The 26246-nt window shown below is 37.7% G+C and overlaps 2 protein-coding genes across 4 annotated transcripts in view; one reads left to right on the top strand and one right to left on the bottom strand.

Annotated features, from left to right (window-relative positions):
- Positions 1-12527, top strand: part of LOC128706571 (protein mono-ADP-ribosyltransferase PARP12) — a 189347-nt gene extending 176820 nt beyond the window's left edge. For all 3 annotated transcript variants that reach the window (XM_053801504.2, XM_070090410.1, XM_053801505.2), the window contains exon 4: positions 8565-12527. In XM_053801504.2, the coding sequence (XP_053657479.2) occupies positions 8565-11336 (2772 nt within the window). In that variant the 3' untranslated portion in view covers positions 11337-12527. The remainder of the gene's footprint in view (positions 1-8564) is intronic.
- The window catches only part of LOC128684112 (organic cation transporter protein-like), a 664663-nt gene that overhangs the window by 594031 nt on the left and 44386 nt on the right, over positions 1-26246 (bottom strand). The gene's annotated exons all lie outside the window — the stretch shown is intronic.

The following is a 26246-nucleotide window of genomic DNA, read 5'->3' on the forward strand; positions in this document are numbered from 1 at the left end:
AAATTAAAAAATATGACAATTTCAAAATAAGGTCCAGAATGAACAATGCAGACATTCCTGGCTCAAAAATAACATTTTCTTTGCTCATCAGTCATGTCTCCAGGCTCCTCTGATATTACTCTTGCTTTCTATTTTGAATTTTTATTCAAACAAAAAATAGAAGATTTACTGTTATGCAGACTACTGCAATACTGTAATAATTGTATAAATAACATCAACCCATTCATGACTGCATATTAGAATGGCTAGTTGGACATTTATTGGACAATGACATCATTTGTTTACTTTTGAACATCGGCAAAAATCAAACATTTCCCCTGCTTTGAGCTCCATTTCCAGGTTCTTTTTATAGTAAAATCAATCAAAATCACCTCTATTTCTATGTTTTCAATTCTATCAAACGAGACCAAAAAAACGAGAATACAACCATAAATACTATACGAAAATAGACCACAAAGTCGGCATTTTAATTAAAAAAAAACGGTCGGAGTTTTTTTTCTCATTATGCACTGCGTGCTCCATGATTTTTTTTATATGGTGAACACTGACCACACAGACCCATTCTCTCACATGTGGGCCTACCAGCTTTCTCCTGCTTGATTTGAAGCCGGTACCTCGTAAGACGTATATATACAGCCGCGACAGTCAAAGGGTTAAATTTGTATTTTTTAATTTATGACTGACTTCTGTGCACTTCATAGGGTAGCTGAATGGGTGTTTTCTTGGGTGTAATAAGTAAAACAGAAGGCATACAAGTGAAATAGCTAAAAATTTAGTTGACTGGAACAATGGAACTGGCTTAAAATAGGACTCATAGTAGGCAAAATCTCCGATGTGTAAATTGTGCTAAGACTGCTAACTTTGCACCTGTGTAATTTCGTAAGTTTTGCATCAAATTTCATACTTTTGGTGATTTACCTTCAGGATAAGATTCTCTACCATTTCAAAAGAAAATTTTTTTTTTTATATAGTGGACACCAAGAACAATGCAGTGGAACCTCTGTTTTCGACAACTTTTTTTGTCAGAATTTTGTCCCAGTTTTCGTTCATCACCTCGGTTTTCGTCAAGTTGACAGTGGTCCACTGTACCGAACGTGTCTGCCCGCGCCCACACAAAGCATACCACGTGTTCTGAGTCAGTCTGGCTTTGTTTCTCGTCGGTAGAGGGTGGTAGTGATGGTGGAAGAGGGTGGTAGTGATGGTGATAGAGAGTGGTAGTGGTTGTGATGGTGGTAGTGATTGTGGTAGTGATGGTGGTAGAGGGTGGTAGTGGTTGTGATAGTGGCAGAGGGTGGTAGTGACTGTGGTAGAGGGCAGTAGTGATGGTGGTAGAGGGTGGTAGTAGTTGCGATGGTGGTAGAGGGTGGTAGTGATGGTGGTAGAGGGTGGTAGTGGTTGTGATAGTGGTAGAGGGTGGTAGTGATGGTGGTAGAGGGTGGTAGTGGTTGTGATAGTGGTAGAGGGTGGTAGCGATGGTGATAGTGATAACCTCTTCTCCCTCTCCCCTCCTTGCCATCTTCTGTACGCCAACATGTTAAATGTTTATTAATCCATTTCATTAGTCCTTTATATTTATTTCTCATTGTTTTCTGTATGTAAAACTATAGTTATTCTCTATTAAATGTATTTTCTGTTAATACTTTGGAGTGTCTGGAATGGATTAATTGGATTTACATTATTTCTTATAGGAAATATTGCTTCAGTTTTCGTCAGACTTTCTGGAACGAATTTATGACGAAAACCAAGGTTCCACTGTACTAATTTTAGGGGTTTGGACAGTGAAAGGGTTAAGAGGAATTATAGAGTGATGTTTAGCAATAAATCCTAATTTAGTGTATTTTTTGTTGGAAATGAAGATACAAATTGGCATTTTCTTGCAGAACAATTTGGCATCATTCTGTGAGAAGTGTCAGATTTTAACGGAGGTTCAGCATCTTTCTGTTTGATTGATATGTTCATCAGAGAGCATGCTGACTTTATTGCAGATACTTTCTCAGTGCCTTGACATCCTAATTCTGTTTGCTCTTCTCTGATGGCTCTCTTTTTAATGCAGTTTCTCTAGGATTTCTCTTGGTAACATGTGCTGGAGGTCATTCCATGTCAAGTGGACCAACAGTCCCCACCAGACCATTTCAGATTTACCTGAAATTTTCTCAAATATGCCTCTACATGTACACACAGTAAAGGTTCAATGAAATGGACTAATAGGGGGGGGGCAGTGTTTGGTTTACCAAAATTTCTGTTGTTTTGAACATTTCAGTTAAATGGATGTAGTTCACTTAATCTTTCAACTACCATACATGGACAAACGCCCAATAAAACACACTTAGTCCTGGCCCATGGCTGGGCTCCAAGAGTGGTAAGATTCTCAAAACTTATCAAAGGTAAAGGACTACTGAACATACTAATAATAAACTAGAGTACAATAAAGTAGTCCTTGTAAATAAGCCAGAAAAGAAAATGTGTTAAAAGTATAGCACAGTAAAATACAATAGAGTGCAGTACAGTAATTTTCTTACCTTATTTTGGTGGATAGACTAGCTTATAGATGTACATTACAGTACAGTACTCCCATGTGGTCTAGTGATGACCCAGAATAACTTATTCTAAGTCAGCAGTAACACTGCAGAGCAGATGGTGAGGGTGATGTAGATGGCTGATGCTGCTAACTTATTACAATTTCTCTAAAAGTGGGAGAGTTCTGATAATAGGCCTGCACTTCTCTTGTCTGAGAAGTAGTGTATGTGATGAGAACATCAGTCGCATCTCGTACAGCTGGCAATTTTTGGTGACCTCACAGTCATCATCACTATCTTCTTCATCTACAGGGGTACCAATATCTTTATCTGCAATTTCTGCATCACTCAACAACATCTGGTAACCAGGATCTCCATTTTTTTTTCAACCATTCAAGCACATCTTCCTTCATAATGTTAGTTTCTCTTGCCCTCTGAAGTCTTTGATGAAAATCATTTGCCTCAAATTCCTCAAATTTGAACTCAGTATCAGTATTATTTATTTTTATTACAATTAAAACTAAGCACTAAACACTCAACATTATTTCAGTACAGTGGACCCCCGCATAACGATTACCTCCGAATGCGACCAATTATGTAAGTGTATTTATGTAAGTGCGTTTGTACATGTATGTTTGGGGGTCTGAAATGGACTAATCTACTTCACAATATTCCTTATGGGAATAAATTCAGTCAGTACTGGCACCTGAACATACTTATGGAGTGAAAAAATATCGTTAACCGGGGGTCCACTGTATTTTTTTCTTTTTAATCATTAGCTAATGTTGTTCTTTTCAATTTTCAATTCCTTCCAAGATGCCGCAATATGGAAGATGAAGACTTTAGGCTGTACAGTGGAACCTCTACTTGCGAGCATGTCCACATGCGAGTTTTTCTAAATATAAGCAGTCGATGGGTCAATTTTTTGCTTCCATACGCAAGCAAAATTTCCATAAGCGAGCAGACCTCAAGGCAGGTTCCTTGACACTGGTGAGGGGCTCTTGCTCTTGATCTTGGGAATTGTATCATATTTGTTGGACTATCTTATGGAAACTTGGGCAATGTATGATGGAAAGATGCTTCTTAACGTACACCAAAAATGAAAGAAATATAAGCATAAATAATGGAGTTCACTTCTCAGCAATTAGCCACCCCTTAGCGGTAATTTCGTATGGATTTTGTGGTGGGAGACGGCCGACTTGTTGAAAAAAAAAAATTCTCGTTTTTTTTGGTCTGGTCTCATTTGATAGAATGGAAGATATATTACAGAACTAGATATGATTTTCATTGCTTTCACAACAAAAAGTACCTTGAAATTGAGCTCAACATAGGAGAAATGGTCCATTGCTTGGCTATGTTTCAGAGTAAATATGCAGGCGTGAATGGGTTGACATTATTTATACAATTATTGCAATAAGGAATAACAGTAAATCTTATATTTTTTGTGTGAATAAAAATTACAAATTATTTATATAGTAATAATAATATGTATAATAATAATACATATATAATAATACATGTAATGTACTACATATAATAATTATAATAGACAGCTTCAAAAGGCTATCACTAGATGGCAGTGTTTACCACAACAAAGAGGGCGCGGTTGTGGCTGCCTCCACCTGTTACACAATGACATTTTATTCATTCTAGAATATATATAATGTTTCTATGTTATTCATATTGTTTGTTATGTCATATTAAATGAACTTTGATAGATAAATAAGCCGTATAGATGATATTAGCGAAATTATTCATGAAGTATTTTGCCCGGTCTCCAGACAAACTCGTCCACTGTCGACACCGCCCATACCACTACATGAATGACATATTTTATTCATTCTAGAGTATATATCATGTTTCTATGTTATTTATATTGTTTGTTATTTCATATTAGATAAATAAGCTGTATAGATGATATTAGCGAAATTATTCATGAAGTATTTTTGCCTGGTCTCCAGACAAACTCTCGTCCACCGCCAACACCGCCCATACCACTACACGAATGACATATTTTATTCATTTTAGAGTATATATCAGGTTTCTATGTTATTTATATTGTTTATTATGTCATACTAGATGAAGTGAGATAGATAAATAAGCCGAAGAGTTAATATTAGCAAAATTATTGAAGTACAGAATTCCACTGGAACAGATTAATTGCATTTCAATTAATTTAAATGAGGAAAATTGATTCTGCAAACAAGCAAATCTAGTTGCAAGCAAGGTCATGGAACGGATTAAACTCGCAAGTAGAGGTTCCACTGTACTTGATGTTTTCCAACATATGTTGGCCTCTGCTGTCTTCCAAATCTTGTGCTTCCCCAATAACTACAATACTTCATCTAAATATCCTGACTGATACAACCTCTTGCAGGCTGCAATAATTCTCTGATCCATAGGCTGAGTCCGAGAGGTAGTATTAGATAGTAAAAATGTGGCTTTAATTCTACCATCATTACTAAGTATATTTTCAGCCTATGGATGCATTTTCAAGCAAGAGAAGAGCCTTGACTTTGTCAGGGTCAAGTTTAAGTGTTTCTAGATGGTACTTGCTTACTTCAGAGACGAAATGTTTATGAAACCAGTCAGAAAATATGTCCTTGTCAAACCAGCCTTTCTTAAACTTGTAATACATGACTAACAACTCATCAACCAATGCATATGTAATATATAATGGATTTGGATTTAACAGACCTCAGACAAACTCTTTCTCCAAAAATTGTCTGCTATTGTTATGATCCACTGAATAAATTAGCTTGGGAAACAATAGACAAAGTCTATTTTTTCTAAAATTGCCCATTGTTGTTATGACGATGGCAAAAACAATCTTACTTGGATCTAACGGTCACTTGGGATTACCAGACACTTTCTTCCCCTGGTAGTTCTTTAAATCAAGGTTCCTAAATATCACACTAATCTAGTTAATATTGAAAATCATTAAAAAGAATGACCAGAAAGAAAACAGATTTTGGCATGGGAAATCCATTAAGCACATTTTGAACAAAATCCTGTGGTTAATTTTCAATTTAGATGTCTTGTGCCAAACCTTTCCACTCCCCAAAAAATGGGCATAAAAAAAAATAGTGAATAATTGAATCTATTTACAAAATGCCCATCCATAAAAATATATAGTCTCTTCACTTAACCTTTTTACTGTCGAGACCCCTGCTCACATACTTCCTCTCAGTGTTGAAGAATTTAAGAAAAAAAAACATTGTCCCTTTGAAATGATAGAGAATATTTTCCTGGTGGTAATGACACCAAAAGTACGAAATTTGGTGGAAAACTTGCGGAATTATGCTTTTGTGAAGTTAGCGGTCTCGGCAATACATACACATCAGCAATTTCACCCACTTTGAGCCCTATTTTCAGCTAATTCTATTGTTCCAGTCAATAAACTCATAGCTATTTCACTAGAACTCCATTTATTCTATCGATTGAATACAAGAAACCGCCCATTTACCGATTTCAACTACCCAATAAAGTGGTCAGAAATTGGCAGTTTGGCCAATTTCACACCAATTTCAAAATGGGGTCCAGAATAAACAATGCAGACATTCCTGACACAAAAATAACATTTCTCTGTTCATTAGTCAGATCTCCAGGCCCCTCTTGTATTACTCTTGCTTTCCATTTTGAATTTTTATTCACAAAAAAATAGAAGATTTACTGTTATGCAGACTACTGCATTAATGTAATAATTGTATAAATATCAACCCATTCATGACTGCGTATTAGACTAACCGATTGGGCACGTATTGGACAGTGATGTCACTTGTTTACTCTTGAACATCGGCAAAAATCGAGATGATTTTGATTGGTTTCATCGTGAAACCAGTCAAAATCATCTCTTTTTCTGTAATATATCTTCCATTCTGTCATATGAGACCAAGAAAACAAGAATACAACCATAAATGCCATACAAAAATACACCTCAAAGTCAGCATTTTAAACCAAAAACATGCTCAGTTATTTTTTCTCATTATGCACTGTGTCTTTTTATACTGTGCACACTGACCACTCAGACCCATTCTCTCACGTGTAGGTCTAATGGCTTTCTTCCACTAGATTTGAAGCCACTAGAATTTTGGCGTATTAATATGTCACCGACTCTGGCTTGTAAGCCTTACCTATATGTCACCGACAGTGAAAAGGTTAATGACTACTCAGTCTTACAGCTAGTTCTCTGACTAGTATGCATACCTAAGTAATGTATATTAGAGCTGATTTCCTTTATTCTGTTTATTACAAAATACAGTACACTGCTGTTTAAACATTTAAAAGTACAGTGGACCCCAAGATTAAGTCATCGTCAGAATAAGTAGTGTTTGGAATAAGTAACGTTTTTTCATCAAAATATTGGCTTGGTGAAAGTCACTGAACTCGGTATAAGTCATTCATCCGGAATGTGTCTGCACAGCCTGAGCGGCCCCGACACTCCATGTATAGCCAGTGTGCCATTGTTTATCAGCCAGTGAGGACGATCCCACGCATTCATACATTTTGTATTATTCCATTCTTTTTAGTGCTTGTAACTGCTAAATAAGCCACCATGGGCCCAAAGAAAGCTTCTAGTGCCAGCCAGCCCTTTGGTAAAGGGCTGAGAGAGAGGGGAGAATGTGCCTTTTTCAGTGATTCTGCGATATGTACAATACTAAAGCAGCAGGAGTCGATAAAGGCTATAGCACCAGCGAGCTATAAAGTGTAACATTAACAGTGTAGCAAGTAAGTTAAGTGATTAATCGATAGAAAAAGGACAGCACGAAATTGACTCCTCCATTGTTGTTGGAGGTATATAGGGCTACTGACTTACACCAGCGCCTTCACCACCACTATGTAAAGCTTATCTTTCAGTGGCCCTTATACACCCAACAACAAACAACGCATCACCACTCGTGACACTCTTAATGCCATATTTTAGTCATTCTAGAGTATATATCATGTTTCTATGTCATATTAGACGAATTGTGCTAGAGAAATAAGCTGTAGAGCTGATATTAGCGTCATATTGAAGGACTATCTTGTCCTGTCTCCCAGCACAATTCCTAACATATGCCAGAAACAGACCTCTCTGGAACACTTTTTAAGTGGCAGGGGTCCAGTGATTCAAGCTGGTCTAGTGGCATTAAAAAACAAAGAAGCGAAGTAACCCAGGATAAGGACTTTGTACCTGAAGTCTTTATGGAAGGGAAAAAAAAGAAAAAAAAAACAAAAAATATGATTTCGATTATTTTTTAACATTAACATGTATTGTGAATCTTTTTAAAAAATCCCAATAAAAATCGCTAAAAACCATTATTTTTTAATATTTCATATATATTTTAAAAAATACTTGACACTCCTCCATCCTCTCCCCTCCTCCCATCTTCCATACATCACCACGTCTTCAATAAAGGTAAGTGTGATGTTATTATTGTTTTATTCTTCATGTATCATTGTTTTTTGTGTAGGTAAATGTATATTTCATGTAGAAAACATGAAATGGATTAATTGGATTTCCATTATTTCTTATAGGGAAAATTAATTCAGAATAAGTCAGATTTGGGATAAGTCACTCTCTGGAACAGATTAATTACATAATCCAGGGGTCCACTGTATACCAAAAATGTTATAAATGGTGCAAAGATGAGGTGACATTAAAACAATATTTGAAGATGGTTGACACAAACCCACTACCAGTATAGTATGCTCCTCACTTAACGACCAATTCATTTACTGACCTACTAGGAACAGAATCTGTCGTTAAGTGAGGAGAGATTGTATATGTAATTGAATCTCATTAATTACAGATTCAAGGATTTGACTGTACTGTGTATGCACAATATGTAGCTCTTAAAATTTATATCATGAAATATGTAGATCTTAAAATTTATATTATGAATCATTTTTTATTAGACATGAATAGTTTAAGAATTAATAGCTGTGCTTTACCATTAACATACCCCAGTTTCATGACCTGTTTGATTTTCTTCGAGTTTAGCCAAGCATTTATTTTATAAAAGAATGTAGAATGAAATGAGTACTAAATATACATTATTTCTTCAGCAAAGAAATGTAAGCAGTCCAAGATATGGCAACAAAGGTAGAGGATCACAGGGTTACTATCCAAGCCATTGGCAGCCTCCAGAAGGATCATGGCAACCTCCAGAAGGATCATGGCAACCTCCAGAAGGATCATGGCAACCTCCAGAAGGATCATGGCAACCTCCAGAAGGATCATGGCAACCTCCAGAAGGATCTTGGCGATCTCCAGAAGGATCATGGCGACCTCCAGAAAGATCATGGCGACAGCAAGGAGAGTATAAAAATTCTCCACCTTATAACCCATACAAAAAAGCAACCAGAGTTACTCCTCGATTCCTGGTGGAATATTTGGCTAGATCTCACACTTTCTCTGCTAGTCTCTTGCAGCTTGTGGAAGACAAGGGCCTTCAGCCATCTAGTGTACGAGATGTGGTTTCATCATGGACCAAAATATTTGTTTTAAATAATGAAGCTGTGGAGCTGAAGCCTCAAATTAAGATCTGCACAGCACACTCAGGAACACAGGGATGCCTGAAGCGTTCATCTTGTAGTGACTTACATTTATGTCCAAACTTTGTTCTAAATTGCTGCCGTGAAAAGAACTGTGTACTGGGTCACAAATGGATGACAGATCATAACATGACTGTTTTAAAGGAATTCTTTCTGGATTCTATTCCTATCCCAGCTCTGCGTCGTTTAATTCAGTCACTGTCAAACCCAAGTGATACTGCCACTCTGGATGTTTGCCGCAGCTATAATGAAGGTGGTTGCAACCAGCCTGACTGTGGACAACTCCATGTGTGCTTAAGCTTTGTGGTGAGACTCACAAAATGTTCTCATAGTGATTGTGATCTGAACCACGACCTCCAAAGTCCTGACTGCTGCCAACTGCTTAAAAATCATGGTTTTTCTGTCAATGAGTCCCCACGGGACATTTTGGTAGCTTTGCTCTCTGCCAACCCTTCACTCTCCAAAGAGCCCCAGTCATCTAGCAAACAGGATATCAATTTATCTGTACATTCCTCTCCAACACAAACATCCGAGAAAGTTGTGAATAAAGACCTTATAAAAACTAAGAAACTTGCTGAAAGAAATAAAAAAAGTTCTAGAGGAAAAGCATCTGATTCATCAAGGAGTATGATAGACAAGAAAGGTAAACATTCTAGCAGTGAGAGTGAGTCTTCATCCAAAACTGAAGATGAAGGTGAATCTGATAGTGAGTCTTCATCCAAAACTGGAGAAGAAAGTGAATCTGAGAGTGAGAAGAGCAACAGTTCATTATCTGATGAAGAAAATGGTTCAGAACGATACAAAAAAAGTGATTCAGAAATGTTTGTAAAGAAAAGTAAATCATTAGACTATGTCAAGAAAAAAAAGTTACAAAAATCGAACATTGACACTCCAAAAGATGAATCACCTGGTTCGTCAAAAAAAAATGATTCAGGTAATCATGTTGAAAGTCCTCATGTTAAACAAGAGAGCCATCGAACACTATGGTCACACTACCTACAAGGCAATGTTTCAATTCCAGAAATTTGTTACTATTCAGTAGAAGAGATGTGCAAATTTGAGGGAAGTGGATGCCAGCGACTTCACTCAACACAGCACTTCCACTGGCAGGTTAGTGAACAAGGAAATCGGTGGTTGAACCTGCGTACTAATCAGGTGACAAGTCTAGAGCGAGTCTACTGTGATCCTTCACAAGATGGTGTTGACCTCCCTCGGCTGGATCCATCAACCCTAGATATATCTGTTGGGGGCCTTCTTATCTTGATGGGTCGTGATGTTTGGCATGCAGACTTCAAAGCAATGAAACTAACCAACTCGTCCAACACAAAAACCCTTCATATCCGTCGACTATGTACAGAGGTAGTCTCTGGTCAAGTAATTAAACCTTCTACTTTCATTTGGTATTTTTTGGACAGGAATAATAAATGGGTCAAGTATGGCAATGTTGACACTGTTGGAGAAACTAATTTAGTTAGTAGTGTAACAACAGATGACATTGAAAAGCATTTTAAGCAGAATCCTTCAGTGTCTCTGGCTTTCAAAAATTCACAGTTCACCTACGATCTCAATTTTAATACTATGACACAAACCAACCAGAAGACTGGAGTTAGTCGTGAGGTGCGACGAAGGCCTGACCCTCACCTTGCCGACGAGAAGACAGAAAAAAAGAAGGACCAGAAGAGTTCCATTGATCTGCCTTCAGACTGGGAAGCAATGCAGCCAGAGCAACGAATGCATTTAGTGCCCCTTGCTCCCACATCTGCAGAATACTTGACAGTGATAGGTCTTTTGGCAGGAAAAATACAGACTTCTCAGGTAGTGAAAGTGGAGCGAATTCAGAATCCTTTCCTCTGGCGAGCATTACAGAATAAAATAAAAGAATTGACAGCAGTTTATGGTGATGCATCAAAAGTTGACATTCGACAACTCTTTCATGGCACTGGACATAATGTTGTAGCCAGCATTTGTGTTGAGAATTTTGACTGGCGACTTCATGGCTCTGCTTCTGGACAAATGTATGGACGTGGCACCTATTTCTCCACAGATGCAGCTTACTCATATAATTATTCTCGTCCTGATAGCACTGGCATGAAATACATGTTTGTAGCACGCACTGCAGTAGGATCAATTACTCGTGGGAGCTCGTCTATGGTGCGACCACCCACCAACCCAGCCACTAATCTTCCCTTTGACTCCACAGTTAATGATGAACTTAACCCAACAATTATTGTGAAGTATGACAAACAGGAATACTATCCTGAGTATATTTTAACTATGACTTGAATTGGAAGAAAGTTAGGATAATCAGCTAGGTTGCTATGGTATTTTTAACTGGAAATGTTTTTTCAGTAATAATTTTTAATTTGGCTAGCAGTAGTATCAGGTGACATTAAAATTGAGTTAACAATTGTTTTACTGTAAAATTATGTTGTCATATTTGCAGAAAAAACTGTTCATTTGTTTGGCAAATATTTAGATGAATTTAATCTTTAAAAATGTTCAGTACTAAACCTAAATTAAATGTTAAAAAGATTGTGTAGGATAATTATTATTATAATCAAGGGGGAAGCACTAAACCCGTAGGATTATACAGCGCCTATGGGGGGATGGAAGGCATTCAGGCTTAATTCAGGGAACTGGAGCACAGAACCAATTCCCTAGATCAAGAGCCCCTCACCAGCGTCAAGGAGCCTTCCTTGAGGGGTGTGTAGGATAAATCTTTGGAAATTCTAAGGGACCAGATGCTACCAAGATCTTATATGTGTCTGAATTAATTATGCTATCTGTGATACTGTAATTGTTTTACATGATGGTAGGATTGCTGGTATCTTTTTTGTTTCATAAACACACAAGATTTCAGATACATCTTGCTACTTCTTACATTTAGGTCACACTACACATGCATGTACAAGCATATATATATATATACACACACCTCTGGGTTTTCCTTCTATTTTCTTACTAGTTCTTGTTTATTTCCTCTTATCTCCATGGGGAAGTGGAACAGGATTCTTTCTCTGTAAGCCATGCATGTCATAAGAGGTGACTAAAATGCCGGGAGCAAGAGGCTAGTAACCCATGTACATTACTAAGGTTAAAAAGAGAAACTCGCCTTTCTTTTTGGGCCACCCTGCTTCGGTGGGATACGGGCGTTGAAAGAAATCTGTGATATTCTGTACTATTATTGATAAAGTGATAATTCTGTTTTTTTTGTTTTTTTTTATGAAATTATGAATCTTTTAGCACTTAGAAATGTGAAGAATTAATGTGAGAGTACTAAGTTCAAGATATCTTTACATTAATTCTGGATTAGAAACCCCTCTACAGTATTGTAGTTTGTCTTTCCTTGCCAGATGCTACTCAACACTGGAAGATATCTGATTCTGCAAGACTTTACCGCCAGGCAGTATGGTACAGTCTCTATGGCTTTTGTAATATACAATACATTATTAAAAAATTAAGACATTTCATTCATGAGTTGTTTCATTAATATTATTGTTTACAAAGATAAGTTCAATGTCAGTATGCCGTGTGTAAAACCAAGAGGTATAATTTATAAAACAAGATCAGTAAGCATATCTGGTAAAAAAAAAAGTAAATGGATAAACAGCTAAGTACGTACAGAGAATCTTCAGCCAGTACAAGAATAATGATGGCAATTGCTGAAATAGAAGAATATAAATCAAGTCTCCCACTGGACAAGGAAAACATTAGTCAGTGGGGTAGTATAAAAATGATTACAACTATGACCATAGTTTTTAAATGGGTGGACCGGCTCACCGGTCCACCCATTTAAAAACTATGGTCCACCGCCTTCAATCGTTCTATACCCGAATTGTGCTAAGTAAACTCATGCTGAATGATGGTCTACTGTATAAGAAACAAGTTACGTAAAATATAAATGTGACACATGCACTCACAGTAGAAAAAAGTCACATAAATATGAGATGTGGTAGCCAGGCAGAGGGAAAAAATATGTTTTCTCTGGTCCAGCACCAGAGAAAATGTGTATCAATCCGCCTTTGACCCAGTTATTCCCCTTAATGCATTCGGCTTGTTTCCAATTCTTGGCATGATTTTTCATCATTTCTCCCTTCGTTTATGATGGCATCTAAAGGTAGTTGTTAGAAATTACTAAATTCAGTGAACAAGGTATGTCAATGATAATAATATTGCCCTAGGCTGCTTTAATATATTTTTTTTTTTTTTTTTTTTCTCTCAACAAGTCGGCCGTCTCCCACCGAGGCAGGGTGACCCAAAAAAAGAAAGAAAATCCCCAAAAAGAAAATACTTTCATCATCATTCAACACTTTCACCACACTCACACATTATCACTGCTTTTGCAGAGGTGCTCAGAATACAACAGTTTAGAAGCATATACGTATAAAGATACACAACATATCCCTCCAAACTGCCAATATCCCAAACCCCTCCTTTAAAGTGCAGGCATTGTACTTCCCATTTCCAGGACTCAAGTCCGACTATATGAAAATAACCGGTTTCCTTGAATCCCTTCACTAAATATTACCCTGCTCACACTCCAACAGATCGTCAGGTCCCAAGTATCATTCGTCTCCATTCACTCCTATCTAACACGCTCATGCACGCTTGCTGGAAGTCCAAGCCCCTCGCCCACAAAACCTCCTTTACCCCCTCTTTCCAACCCTTTCGAGGACGACCCCTACCCCTCTTTCCTTCCCCTATAGATTTATATGCTTTCCATGTCATTCTACTTTGATCCATTCTCTCTAAATGACCAAACCACCTCAACAACCCCTCTTCTGCCCTCTGACTAATGCTTTTATTAACTCCACACCTTCTCCTAATTTCCAAACTCCGAATTTTCTGCATAATATTTACACCACACATTGCCCTTAACCCTTTCAGGGTCCAAGGCCCAAATCTGGAGTCACGCACCAGTGTCCAAGAATTTTCAAAAAAAAAATTTGTTATTTTTTCTTATGAAATCATAGAGAATCTTTTTGTGAAGGTAATAAAACAAAAAGTACGAAATTTGGTGGAAAATTGACAAAATTATGCTCTCGCGAATTTTGATGTGTCAGCGATATTTACGAATCGGCGATTTTGCCGACTTTGACTCCCATTTTAGGCCAATTACATTATTCCAATCAACCAAATTCTTAGCTATTTCACTAGTATTACTTCTATTCTATCGATTGAGCACAAGAAATCGCCAATTCAACTGTTTCAACTACAAAATAAAGTGATCGGAAATTGTTAATTTGGCCAATTTAACACAAAGTTCAAAATATTCCAATTTCAAAATAGGCTCCAGAATAAACAATGTAGGTATTCCTGGAACTAAACTAACATTTCCTCTGTTCATTAGTTACATTTTGAGGCTTTACAAATGAATTCCATTTTGATTTTTTATTCACATAATGAATTTTTATTCACACCAAAAAATAGAAGATTTACTGTTATGCAATACTGTAATAATTGTATAAATATCATCACCATATTTGTGAATGTATATTAGACCCACCAGCTGACGTGTATTAGACGTGTGAGGTCGTTTGTTTACTCTTGAATATCAGCAAAAATTTAACATTTCCGCTACTTTGAGCTCAGTTTCAAGCCATTTCCAGTGCTAAAACCAATCAAAATCATCTCTATTTCTGTAATATGTCTTCCATTCTATCAAATGAGACCAAGAAATCGCAAATACAGCTATAAAAAACATACGAAAAAACACTGCAAAGTCGCTGTTTTAATCGAAAAATCATGATTTCAGTTTTTTTCTCTCATTATACACAGTGTGCTGCAGGATCTGTTTTATGTGGTGCACACATACCACATAGATGTATTCTCTCATATCTAGGCCCAAATGTACCACTCACAGTTTATCAGAGTGAGCTGAGCTCATGGCGTAGATCTACGGTTTGGACACTCACCGTAAAGCCGTAGATCTACGGGACGGACCCTGAAAGGGTTAAACAGGACATCTCCACTGCCTCCAACCGTCTCCTCGCTGCTGCATTTACCACCCAAGCTTCACATCCATATAAGAGTGTTGGTACTACTATACTTTCATACATTCCCTTCTTTGCCTCCATAGATAACGTTTTTTGACTCAACATATACCTCAACACACCACTCACCTTTTTTCCCTCATCAATTCTGTGATTAACCTCATCCTTCATAAATCCATCCGCCGACACGTCAACTCTCAAGTATCTGAAAACATTCACTTCTTCCATACTCCTCCTCCCCAATTTGATATCCAATTTTTCTTTATCTAAATCATTTGATACCCTCATCACCTTACTCTTTTCTATGTTCACTTTCAACTTTCTACCTTTACACACATTCTCAAACTCATCCACTAACCTTTGCAATTTTTCTTTAGAATCTCCCATAAGCACAGTATCATCTGCAAAAAGTAACTGTGTCAATTCCCATTTTGAATTTGATTCCCCATAATTTAATCCCACCCCTCTCCCGAACACCCTAGCATTTACTTCTTTTACAACCCCATCTATAAATATATTAAACAACCATGGTGACATTACACATCCCTGTCTAAGACCTACTTTTACCGGGAAGTATTCTCCCTCTCTTCTACACACCCTAACCTGAGCCTCACTATCCTCATAAAAGCTCTTTACAGCATTTAGTAACTTACCACCTATTCCATAAACTTGCAACATCTGCCACATTGCTCCTCTATCCACTCTATCATATGCCTTTTCTAAATCCATAAATGAAATAAAAACTTCCCTACCTTTATCTAAATATATATATATAATATATATAATATATATATATATATATATATATATATATATATATATATATATATATATATATATATATATAGACACACACACACACACACACACACACACACACACACACACACACACACACACACACACACACACACACACACACACACACACACACACACAGTGGACTGTCTGTTTTCGTCGATCTCCGTTATTGCCAATTTCGGTTTTGGCCGACTTTTTTCATACGAAACATAAGAAAGGAGGAACACTGCAGGAGGCCTGTTGGCCCATACTAGGCAGGTCCTTTACAATTCATCCCACTAACAAAACATTTGCCCAACCCAATTTTCAATGCCACCCAAGAAATAAGCTCTGATGTGAAAGTCCCACTCAAATCCAACCCCTCCCACTCATGTACTTATCCAACCTAAATTTGAAACTACCCAAAGTCCCAGCCTCAATAACCCAACTAGGTAGACTGTTCCACTCATCTACTACCCTATTTCCAAACCAATACTTTCCTATGTCCTTTCTAAATCTAAACTTATCTAATTTAAATCCATTACTGTGGGTTCTCTCTTGGAGAGACATCCTCAAGACCTTATTAATATCCCCTTTATTAATACCTATCTTCCACTTATACACTTCGATCAGGTCTCCTCTCATTCTTCGTCTAACAAGTGAATGTAACTTAAGAGTCTTCAGTCTTTCTTCATAAGGAAGATTTCTAATGCTATGTATTAATTTAGTCATCCTACGCTGAATGTTTTCTAACGAATTTATGTCCATTCTGTAATATGGAGCCCGGAACTGAGCTGCATAATCTAGGTGAGGCCTTACTAATGATGTATAAAGCTGCAGTATTTTTTGGTTCTGTTTTCGTTGATTACCTCCGTTTTCGTCGATCATACAGAACCTGTTGAGTGCCCAGCACACAGACAAAGCCGCCTCCCACATGCATTCTCAGTCATTGTAACGTTGTTTCTTGGTGAGTGAACATATCCTGCCAAGTCATACGAAACATTTCATAATAATCCATTGTTTTTGCCACTTGTTTATTGTGTGTGACTGCTAAATAAGTGACCATGGCCCCAAAGAAAGCTCCTAGTGCTAGTGATTTGGTAAAGAAAGTGAGGAACACCAAAGAACTGAAAAAAGAAATGCTAAGAAAATGTGATAGTGGCATATGCATTGCTGAACTCAGCAGGATGTATGGAAAATCCCAGTGTTCAAGAAAAACAGTGTTGTCAAGAGTAAATTGTGTGTGATGTGGGAGGCTAACAGTAGGGCATGGGTCACAAGGGAAATTTTCCTGGAATGATTCAATGAAGTGTTTGGCCCCAGTGTGAAAAAATACCTCCTGGATAATAAATTGCTGCTCCAGTGCCTCCTGTTAATGGACAGTGCTCCTGCTCATTCTCCAAGGAATTCAGTGTTGTAACAGTGAAGTTCTTGCCTCCTAACACCACTCCTCTCATCCAGCCCATGGACTAGCAGATCACTGCAAACTTTAAAAAACTGTACATTAAAGCAATGTTTCAAAGGTGCTTTGATCTAACCACAGGCTCTGAATTAACCCTAAGAGAGTTCTGGAAGAATCACTTCAGTATCTTCCATTCTATAAGCCTTATAGATAAGGCTTGGCAGGGAGTGACTTCCAGGACAATGAACTCTGCTTGGGGAAAATTGTGGCCAGATTGTGTCCAAAAGAAGGATTTTGAAGGGTTTGAGGCTGACCCTGTTAATATTTTTTTTTTTTTTTTTTTTTTTTTTTTTTTTTTTTTTTTTTTTTTTTTTTTTTTTTTTTTTTTACAAAAAACCCAAAACCTCTATAACATGGAGCTGTATAATCCTCCGGGTTTAGCGCTTCCCCCTTGATTATAATAATAATAATAATCTATAACATGGATTTCCAAATAAATACTAAGCAGATCACAGCAAAGAGACTAAACAGCCCCTGGCTTACAAATAGCATCCTAAAATCTATTGATAAAAAACGTATGAAAAACAGTACAGAATGGGTCTAATAACAAAGGATCTCGCAAAACTTTACTCATCAATACTAACCAATCTAATAAGGAGGTCAAAAAAAGAATTGTATGATGAAAACAAATTTCATGGCATAAAAGGTGATATGAAAAAGACCTGGAAAACCTTATCTGAAATTTTAGGAACAAAAAAGCTGTCACAAAACAGATATATTAACTTAACTAAACCAGATGAACCTTCCCTACAGCGAACTGATACTCCCAACAAACGGGAGTATAAAAAAGCTTCTCATGTGTTGTCACCAATTATTGCAACTCTTTTTAACAAATTAATTGAATCTTCCACCTTCCCATCCATACTCAAGACAGCAAGAGTCACCTCGATCCTCAAAGGAGGTGATCCAACTGAACTGAACAATTATAGGTTATATCAAACCTGCCCCTTTTATCTAAAATCTTCGAAAAATTAATACACAAACAAGTCTACTCCTACTCTGTATCCCACAACATACTCAACCCTTGTCAGTTTGGGTTCAGACCAAAAAAAGGTACTAATGATGCTATTATACATAAGCTTGAACTAATATACTCTGCACTCGAGAAAAATTAATTTCCCTTGGGACTGTTCATAGAGTTACGAAAAGCTTTTGATACAGTTGACCATGACCTTTTGCACCAAAAACTTGAACATTATGGGGTCAGAGGACACTCTCGATTACCTAAAATCTTAAATGAACAATAGAACCCAGTATGTATACACAAATGGAGCCTGTTCCACTACACAACCTGTTCTTGTTGAAGTCCCACAGGGGAGCATTCTTAGCCCACTTCTCTTTCTCATTTACATCAATGACCTACCAAATGCATCTGATCTCCTTAAACCCATTTTATTTGCAGATGACACAGTAAATGCTGAACTGCTAAAAATATCTACTTGGATGATTACCAGCAAACTTACTCTCAATATTGACAAAACCTACTTCATGCTTTTCGGAAACAGGGCTTCAAATGTATAGCTTAAGATATTGATAAATGGTTCACCTATCTCGAGACAGGCAGAGAGCAAATTTCTAGGTCTCCGCCTTGACTGCAGTCTCAAATTTCAGATACACATACAGCAAATTTCCAAGAAAGTCTCCAAAACATTAGGCATTCTTTCAAAGATATGGTACTATGTACCCGAATCACCTCTTCTAATTTTGTACCACTCTCTCATTTACCCTTACCTCACCTATGGTATTTGTGCATGGGGATCAACCACAGCAAATCACCTTAAGCCTTTAATAACCCAGCAGAAAGCTGCAGTGTGATTGATTACTAACCAAAACAGGACACATGACCACAACACAAGACATAGATCTCTTTTTGATGTACCCCATGTCCATATCACACTGTGTAAAACCTCTATACACATAAAGGGCCCCAAAATTTGGAATTCATTACCAGAATATACCAAAGAAACCAGGTCTGAAAATAAATTTAAGACTCTTCTCAAAAGCCACTTAATCACCCTAGACTAAATACACAATACAGTACTCAATATTTAAAACTACCAACAAATCTACCAATTATCTAAATCTTAAACCTTCATAACTAGACAACCAAATTACCACACAGAAGTATACATACCTACCAAAACCAGTATTGCCCTTCACCAAATTGTAGCAGTCTCATACTGTAAACTACTAAACTACTGTAAGCTACTCCTGAATCATGTTTCATAAAAAGCATTTTTGAATACATGAATATATCCTTTGGTTTGTATAAATTAGATTCACTTATTACTAATAGAACTACTGTACAACTATGATAATTTCTTTAGTGATAAGTAGTCAGTAAGCCATTAAATTAAGTCAGCCCATAATGCCAAGGCATAATAAAAGTTCTCTTTGCACTGCAACCCCATCATTGTAAAAATATAATCTCAATGTACTACTTGCGAAGAAATAAATGAATTTGAATTTGAATATAGTCACTGGGCACTTTTATAGAACTACTATTAGCTTCTAGAAGCTTCCAGAAGCTAATAGCAGTTCTATGAAAGAAAGTAGGTAAGTAAGTAGGAAGGTAGGTAAGTAGTTAGGAAGGATAGTGAGAAGGCAAGGCACCCCATGAGTCTTGACAGACAGCAAGGGTGGTGAGTTGTGGTATAATATGTCATTTTGACAACTTATAAATTTAGGACTTTACTAAAAATCATCTTGTCTCTCAATATTAACTATATTAAAACATCTGCTAATTAGTTTTATTATGTGGCCTCGAGGCTTTTAATTCTGCCAATTCATGAAATATTACCACCTGAACCATTACTTGTAATATATAAAGTAAAAGGACACAAGTGCAACTAATGTGACATTTTATTGTGGCAACGTTTTGCTCTCCAGGAGCTTTGTCAAGCAGTTACAAACAGTACATGGACACAGAGGGTATATATAGGCTCAGAGGGACAGCAACTTCCAGAAGGGTTATATACAGGGCATCCTCACTGCAGCTTTATGTGAACCTTCTTCTAATTTTCCTAGACGATATATCACTGCCCTTAAGGACCTCGCCAACGACCCCAACATTATCGTCACCACCGCTGACAAAGGAGGTGGAGTCGTCATGCTCAACACCAGTGACTACAACACCAAAATGATGGACCTCTTGAATGATCAGTCTACATACAAACCCATCGGTACTCAACAGTGGGAGACACTCACCAAAGATTTTCTATACAAAACCAGACAAATACTCAAATGCACTAGGGAAGGGAAGAAACTTCTGTACTTGTTACCCAGCAACCCTAAACCAGCACACATGTATGGTTTACCCAAGACCCATAAACATAATACAGTATTCCTCTCAGACCAATCACGTCAGGTATAGGCAGTGCACCACACAAACTAGTCGTAGTTCTTGCCAAACATCTTTCCTGCCTTCTGGGGACCATCAGCCCCGCTCATCTTAAACATTCAGGTGACCTTCTCAACCGCATCCGAAACCTCTCCATCCGTAACAAGAAACTAAGCAGTTTGGACGTGACTTCCCTCTTCACAAAAGTACCTACCACAAAAGCCATCGAGGTTCTACGACGTAAAGTCAATCAGGACCTTAATCTTCCTCTACCTCCTGGAGATTTTGTTGACTTGACTGAACTCTGTGTTAATTTCAACTGTTTTTCTTTCAATAACAGGCTCTACAAACAAACCTATGGCATGGGAATGGGGTCCCCCATCGGTGCCATCCTAGCCAACTTGTACATGGAATACCTAGAGTCCGAACACTTCGCCAACATCATCCCTTCAAGCGTCACTTGGTTACGTTATGTGGACGACGTCCTTGTAATAACTCCCAAACGTTTTGATGTACGGAATCTACAGGCAAGGCTCAACGCAGTTGAACTGGAGATCCAGTTTACACTAGAAGAAGAATCCAATGACAAGCTACCTTTCTTCGACGTCCTTATTCACAAAGTAGACAACAGCCTAAGATTTCAAGTTTATCGGAAACCTACCAATAAAAATGATCTCACACACTTCTATTCCAGTCAAGATACTAAGACCAAAAGAGGCATCATCATCGGGTTTTTCCTAGGAGCATACCGAATTTGTAGTAATGAGTTTCTTGACGAGGAATGTACATACATTCACCGAACCTTCACAGATTTACATTTTCCTTCCTTTTTCATCAAAGACTGCAAGAAAAGAGCCATTCAGATCATTAATTCTCCACGCACCAACACCACTCCCAACAAAGTTATAATTCTTCCCAACAGCCAGGTTGCACTGAACGTTTCTAAAGTACTTTCACAAGCTAACACCAGAGTCGCCATCACTTCCAGCACTTCAATAAAGGAACTAACCAGAACAAAATCCAAGCACCACGAACCAGTCAACGCAGGGGTTTACACTATACCCTGTGGAAGCTGCAACAAGATTTATGTAGGTGAAACGGCAAGAAACCTCGACACCCGCCTCAATGAACACATTTATGCATGTAGGAACGATAACTTGAACAACACCCGTGTACAACACTGAAATTCCACCAATCATCTCATGAAGTTCAGGGACGCCCAACTAGTGATCAAAGAAACTAATTTCCACAGACGCAAGTGCCTTGAACCTCCACTAATAGCTGTTTCTAATACAATTAAACAAAACATTATTATTATTATTATTATTATTATTATTATTATTATTATTATAATCAAAAAGAAGCGCTAAGCCACAAAACAAAGGCAGCTTCACCATCTCTGAAGTCTTAGCAAGAATCCTCCTGCCATCACATAGTCTCTCCTGTTAATACTACACAAGTACATTACAGAAAATGAACATTGAAACAGGCCTTCTCTATCCAGCCTCCAATAGAAATATTTGTCTAACCAATTTTTATGTTTCCAAGTACAGTGGACCCCCGATTAACGATATTTTTTCATTCCAGAAGTATGTTCAGGTGCCAGTACTGACCGAATTTGTTCCCATATGGAATATTGTGAAGTAGATTAGTCCATTTCAGACCCCCAAACATACACGTACAAACGCACTTATATAAATACACTTACATAATTGGTCGCATTGGGAGGTGATCGTTAAGCGGGGGTCCACTGTAATAGCTTTTACATCCTTTACTCAAGTGCAAGTTAATTGTTCTAACATATTGTATTACTACTACTACTACTACCACTAGTATGGCACCTCACTCTGAGCCTATATATACCCTCTGTGTCCATGTACTGTTTGTAACGGCTTGCCAAAGCTCCTGGAGAGCGAAACGTTGCCACAATAAAATGTCACATTAGTTGCACTTGTGTCCTTTTACTTTACATATTGTCGGTAATTCTACCAACTTTATTACAACTTGTAATATAGATTTTGTGTGCAATTTCAAGATTATTTTATGGAACCTTACTCCATCTTACTACCTCACATTGGTATTAAGTTTTAATAAGATTGTAAAACAGTTAACCACTACTTCTTGTCTAGTTTTAAGTATAGTTACTATGTATGTACTTATTATCTTGTCTAGTTTTAGTTAGTTACTATGTATTACAATTAGTCTGCCCAAAATTCACCGGGATGATAGTGGCTCTCTTTGTACTTAGCAAAACAAAATTGTAATTACACATTGTAACTTTTACAAAGAAATAAACTTTATCTTATCTTATCTTATAAGAAATAATGTAAATTAGATTAGTCCATTTCAGACCCCCAAAAATACATTTACAAAAAAACTTACAATAATACGCTTACATAAGCTGGGAGCTGTACAAAACTCGGGTATCACTGTATAAAAAAAAAAAATCCTGCCCCATATAGTGAATGATGGTAGTAGCAAACTTTTGACTTTGTGTTTTGGGTAAAATACCATCTTTCAGGCGTTTTCTAGGGTGGTTATCAGTTGTTTCTTGGTGTCAATTGACAGACTGGAATACGCACTGGTGAAATGGAGATGATTTTGGTCAATTTCAGACTGGAAGTTGCTGTATGACCCTATTAGGTTTAGCACTACCTTTTGTTTATAATAATAATATTAATAATAAGACTAGAAGTATCAAAGTAGTGGAAATATTCGACTTTTGGCTGTTTTCCTAAGGACTGGGAGGGAAAGAGCCTTACCCCTCCTTCCCAGTATGTTTTAGGGGTGTCAGAAAGTAGATGGTAGTGTTGAGTAGAGAACGTGAAAGTCATCTAGTACCAGACACGTGGCATCAGGATTTACTTGAGAACACTGAAGAGGGTAACAGTCCAAAAATTGACGGGTGAAAAACAAAAGGACAACAAGAAATGTGAGGACAATTCAGAAAATTCGACTGAGAAAACATTTGAAAGGGAATTACTTTTTTTTCTATCTTTGATGAGGAAATAATGTCACTAAGAACAAGATTCAAGCAGCTGCAAGAGTAGATCACTAACTTTGGTTTCCTGTAAGACTTATTATCCAATAGGCTCCCATCCTGTATGACTTGGAGATATGAGAGAAGACTAAATATAAGAGTTACATATTTTTTTTTTATTAATAACAGACTGGCTGCTTCCCACCACGGCAAGGTGGCCCAAAAAAGAAAAACTTTCATCATCATTCACTCCATCACTGTCTTACCAGAGGTTTGCTCACACTATAGTTGTAAAACTGCAACATTAATTAACACCCCTCCTTCAGAGTGCCGACACTACTTATCATCTCCAGGAATCAAGTCCAGCCTGCCGGTTTCCCTGAATTCCTTCATAAATGTTACCTTGCTCACACTCGAACAGCACGTCAAGTCCTAAAAACCATTCGTCTCCATTTGCTCCTATCTAACACGCTCACGCATGCTTGCTGGAAGTCCAAGCCCCTCGCACACAAAACCTTCTTTATCCCCTCCCTCCAACACTTCCTAGGCCGACCCCTACCCCGCCTTCCCTCCACTACAGATCTGTACACTCTGGAAGTCATTTTATTTCATTCCATCCTCTCTACATGTCCAAACCATCTCAATAACCCCTCCTCAGCTCTCTGGTTAATAGTTTTGATAATCTCACACCTTCTCCTAATCTCCAAACTATGGATTTTCTGCATTATATTCACACCACACATTGCCCTCAGACACGACATCTCTACTGTCTCCAGCCTTCTCCTTGTTGCAACATTCACAGCCCATGCTCCATACCCATACAATAGCATTGGTATAACTATACTCTCATACATTCCCCTCTTTGCTTTCATGGATAAAGTTCTTTGCCTCCACAAACTCCTCAGTGCACTACTCCCCTTTTTCCCCTCATCAATTTACCTATCTTTCATAGACCCATCTGCTGACAAGTCCACTCCCAAATATCTGAATACATTCACCTCCTCCATACTCTCTCTCTCTAGTCTGATATCCAATCTTCTGTTAGCTAATTTCTCGCTATCCTCATCACCTTACTCTTTCCTATATTCACTTTTAATTTCATTCTTTTACATACCCTACTAAACTCATCAACCAACCTCTGCAACTTCTCTTCAAAATCTCCCAAAAGCAGTGCCATCAGCAAAGAGCAACTGTGAAAACTCCCACTTCATGTTAAATTGTTTATCTTTTGCCAACACCCCAAGCATTCACTTCTCTTACAATTCCATCTATAAATATATTGAACAACCATGGTGACATCACACATCCCTGTCTAAGGGAAATGATCCCCCTCTCGCCTACATACTCTAACCTGAGCCTCATTATCCTCATAAAGTCTCTTCATTGCTTTCAATAACCTACCTCCTATTCCATACATTTTCAAGATCTGCCACATTGCCCCCCTAATCACTCTATAAATGCCACAAAAACCTCTTTACCCTTATCTAAATATTGTTCACCTATATGTTTCACTGTAAACAATTGGTCTACACACCCCCAACCCTTCTTAAAGCCTCCTTGTTCATCTGCTATCCTGCTCACCATCTTACTCTTAATTCTTTCAATAATAAGTCTACCATACAGTTTACCAGGTATACTCAACAGACTTTTTTTTTTTTCAACAAACCAGCCGTATCCCACCAAGGCAGGGTGGCTCAAAAAGAAAAAACGAAAGTTTCTCTTTAAATTAATTAATTTATACAGGAGAAGGGGTTACTAGCCCCTTGCTTCCGGCATTTTAGTCGCCTCTTACAACACACATGGCTTACAGAGGAAGAATTCTGTTCCACTTCCCTATGGAGACTCAACAGACTTATTCCCCTATAATTTTTAATTTTTACTCTCTCTTTTGTCCTCTTTGCCTTTATACAAAGGAACTATGCATGCTCTCTGCCAGTCCTTAGGTACCTTACCCTCTTCCATACATTTATTAAACACAAACACTTGCCACCCCAAAATGATATCCCCATCTGCTTTTAACATTTCTATCTTTATCCCATCAATCCCAGCTGCTTTACCCCCTTTCATTCTATGCACTGCTCCCACGCACTTCCCCCAGACTCAAAACTGATTCTTCCTCACTCCTAGAAGATGTTATTCCTCCTTGCCCTATTACACAAAATCACAGCTTCCCTATCTTCATCAACATTTAACAATTCCTTAAAATATTCTCTCCATCTTCCCGATACCGCTAACCTGGAGTTTACCTGGCTCCATTTAATAACTCTCCTCTCCTACTTTTAACTAACATGTCCATTTGTTCCCTAGGCTTTCTCAACTTATTAATCTCACTACAAAACTTTTTCTTAGTTTCAACAAAATTTGTTGATAACATCTCACCTACTCTCTCATTTGGTCTCTTTTTACATTACTTCACCACTCTCTTAACCTCTCCTTTTCTCTCCATATACTCCTCTCTCCTTGCATCACTTCTACTTTGTAAAAACCTCTCATATGCTAACTTTTTCTCTCTTACTACTCTCTTTACATCATCAGTCCACCAATTACTCTTCTTCCCTCCTACACTCACTTTCCTGTAACCACAAAATTCTGCTGAACACACTAACACGATACTCTTAAACTTACCCCACTGCCTATA

This window comes from Cherax quadricarinatus, chromosome 3 (assembly GCF_038502225.1).
Source record: "Cherax quadricarinatus isolate ZL_2023a chromosome 3, ASM3850222v1, whole genome shotgun sequence".
In the NCBI taxonomy this organism is placed as follows: domain Eukaryota; kingdom Metazoa; phylum Arthropoda; class Malacostraca; order Decapoda; family Parastacidae; genus Cherax; species Cherax quadricarinatus.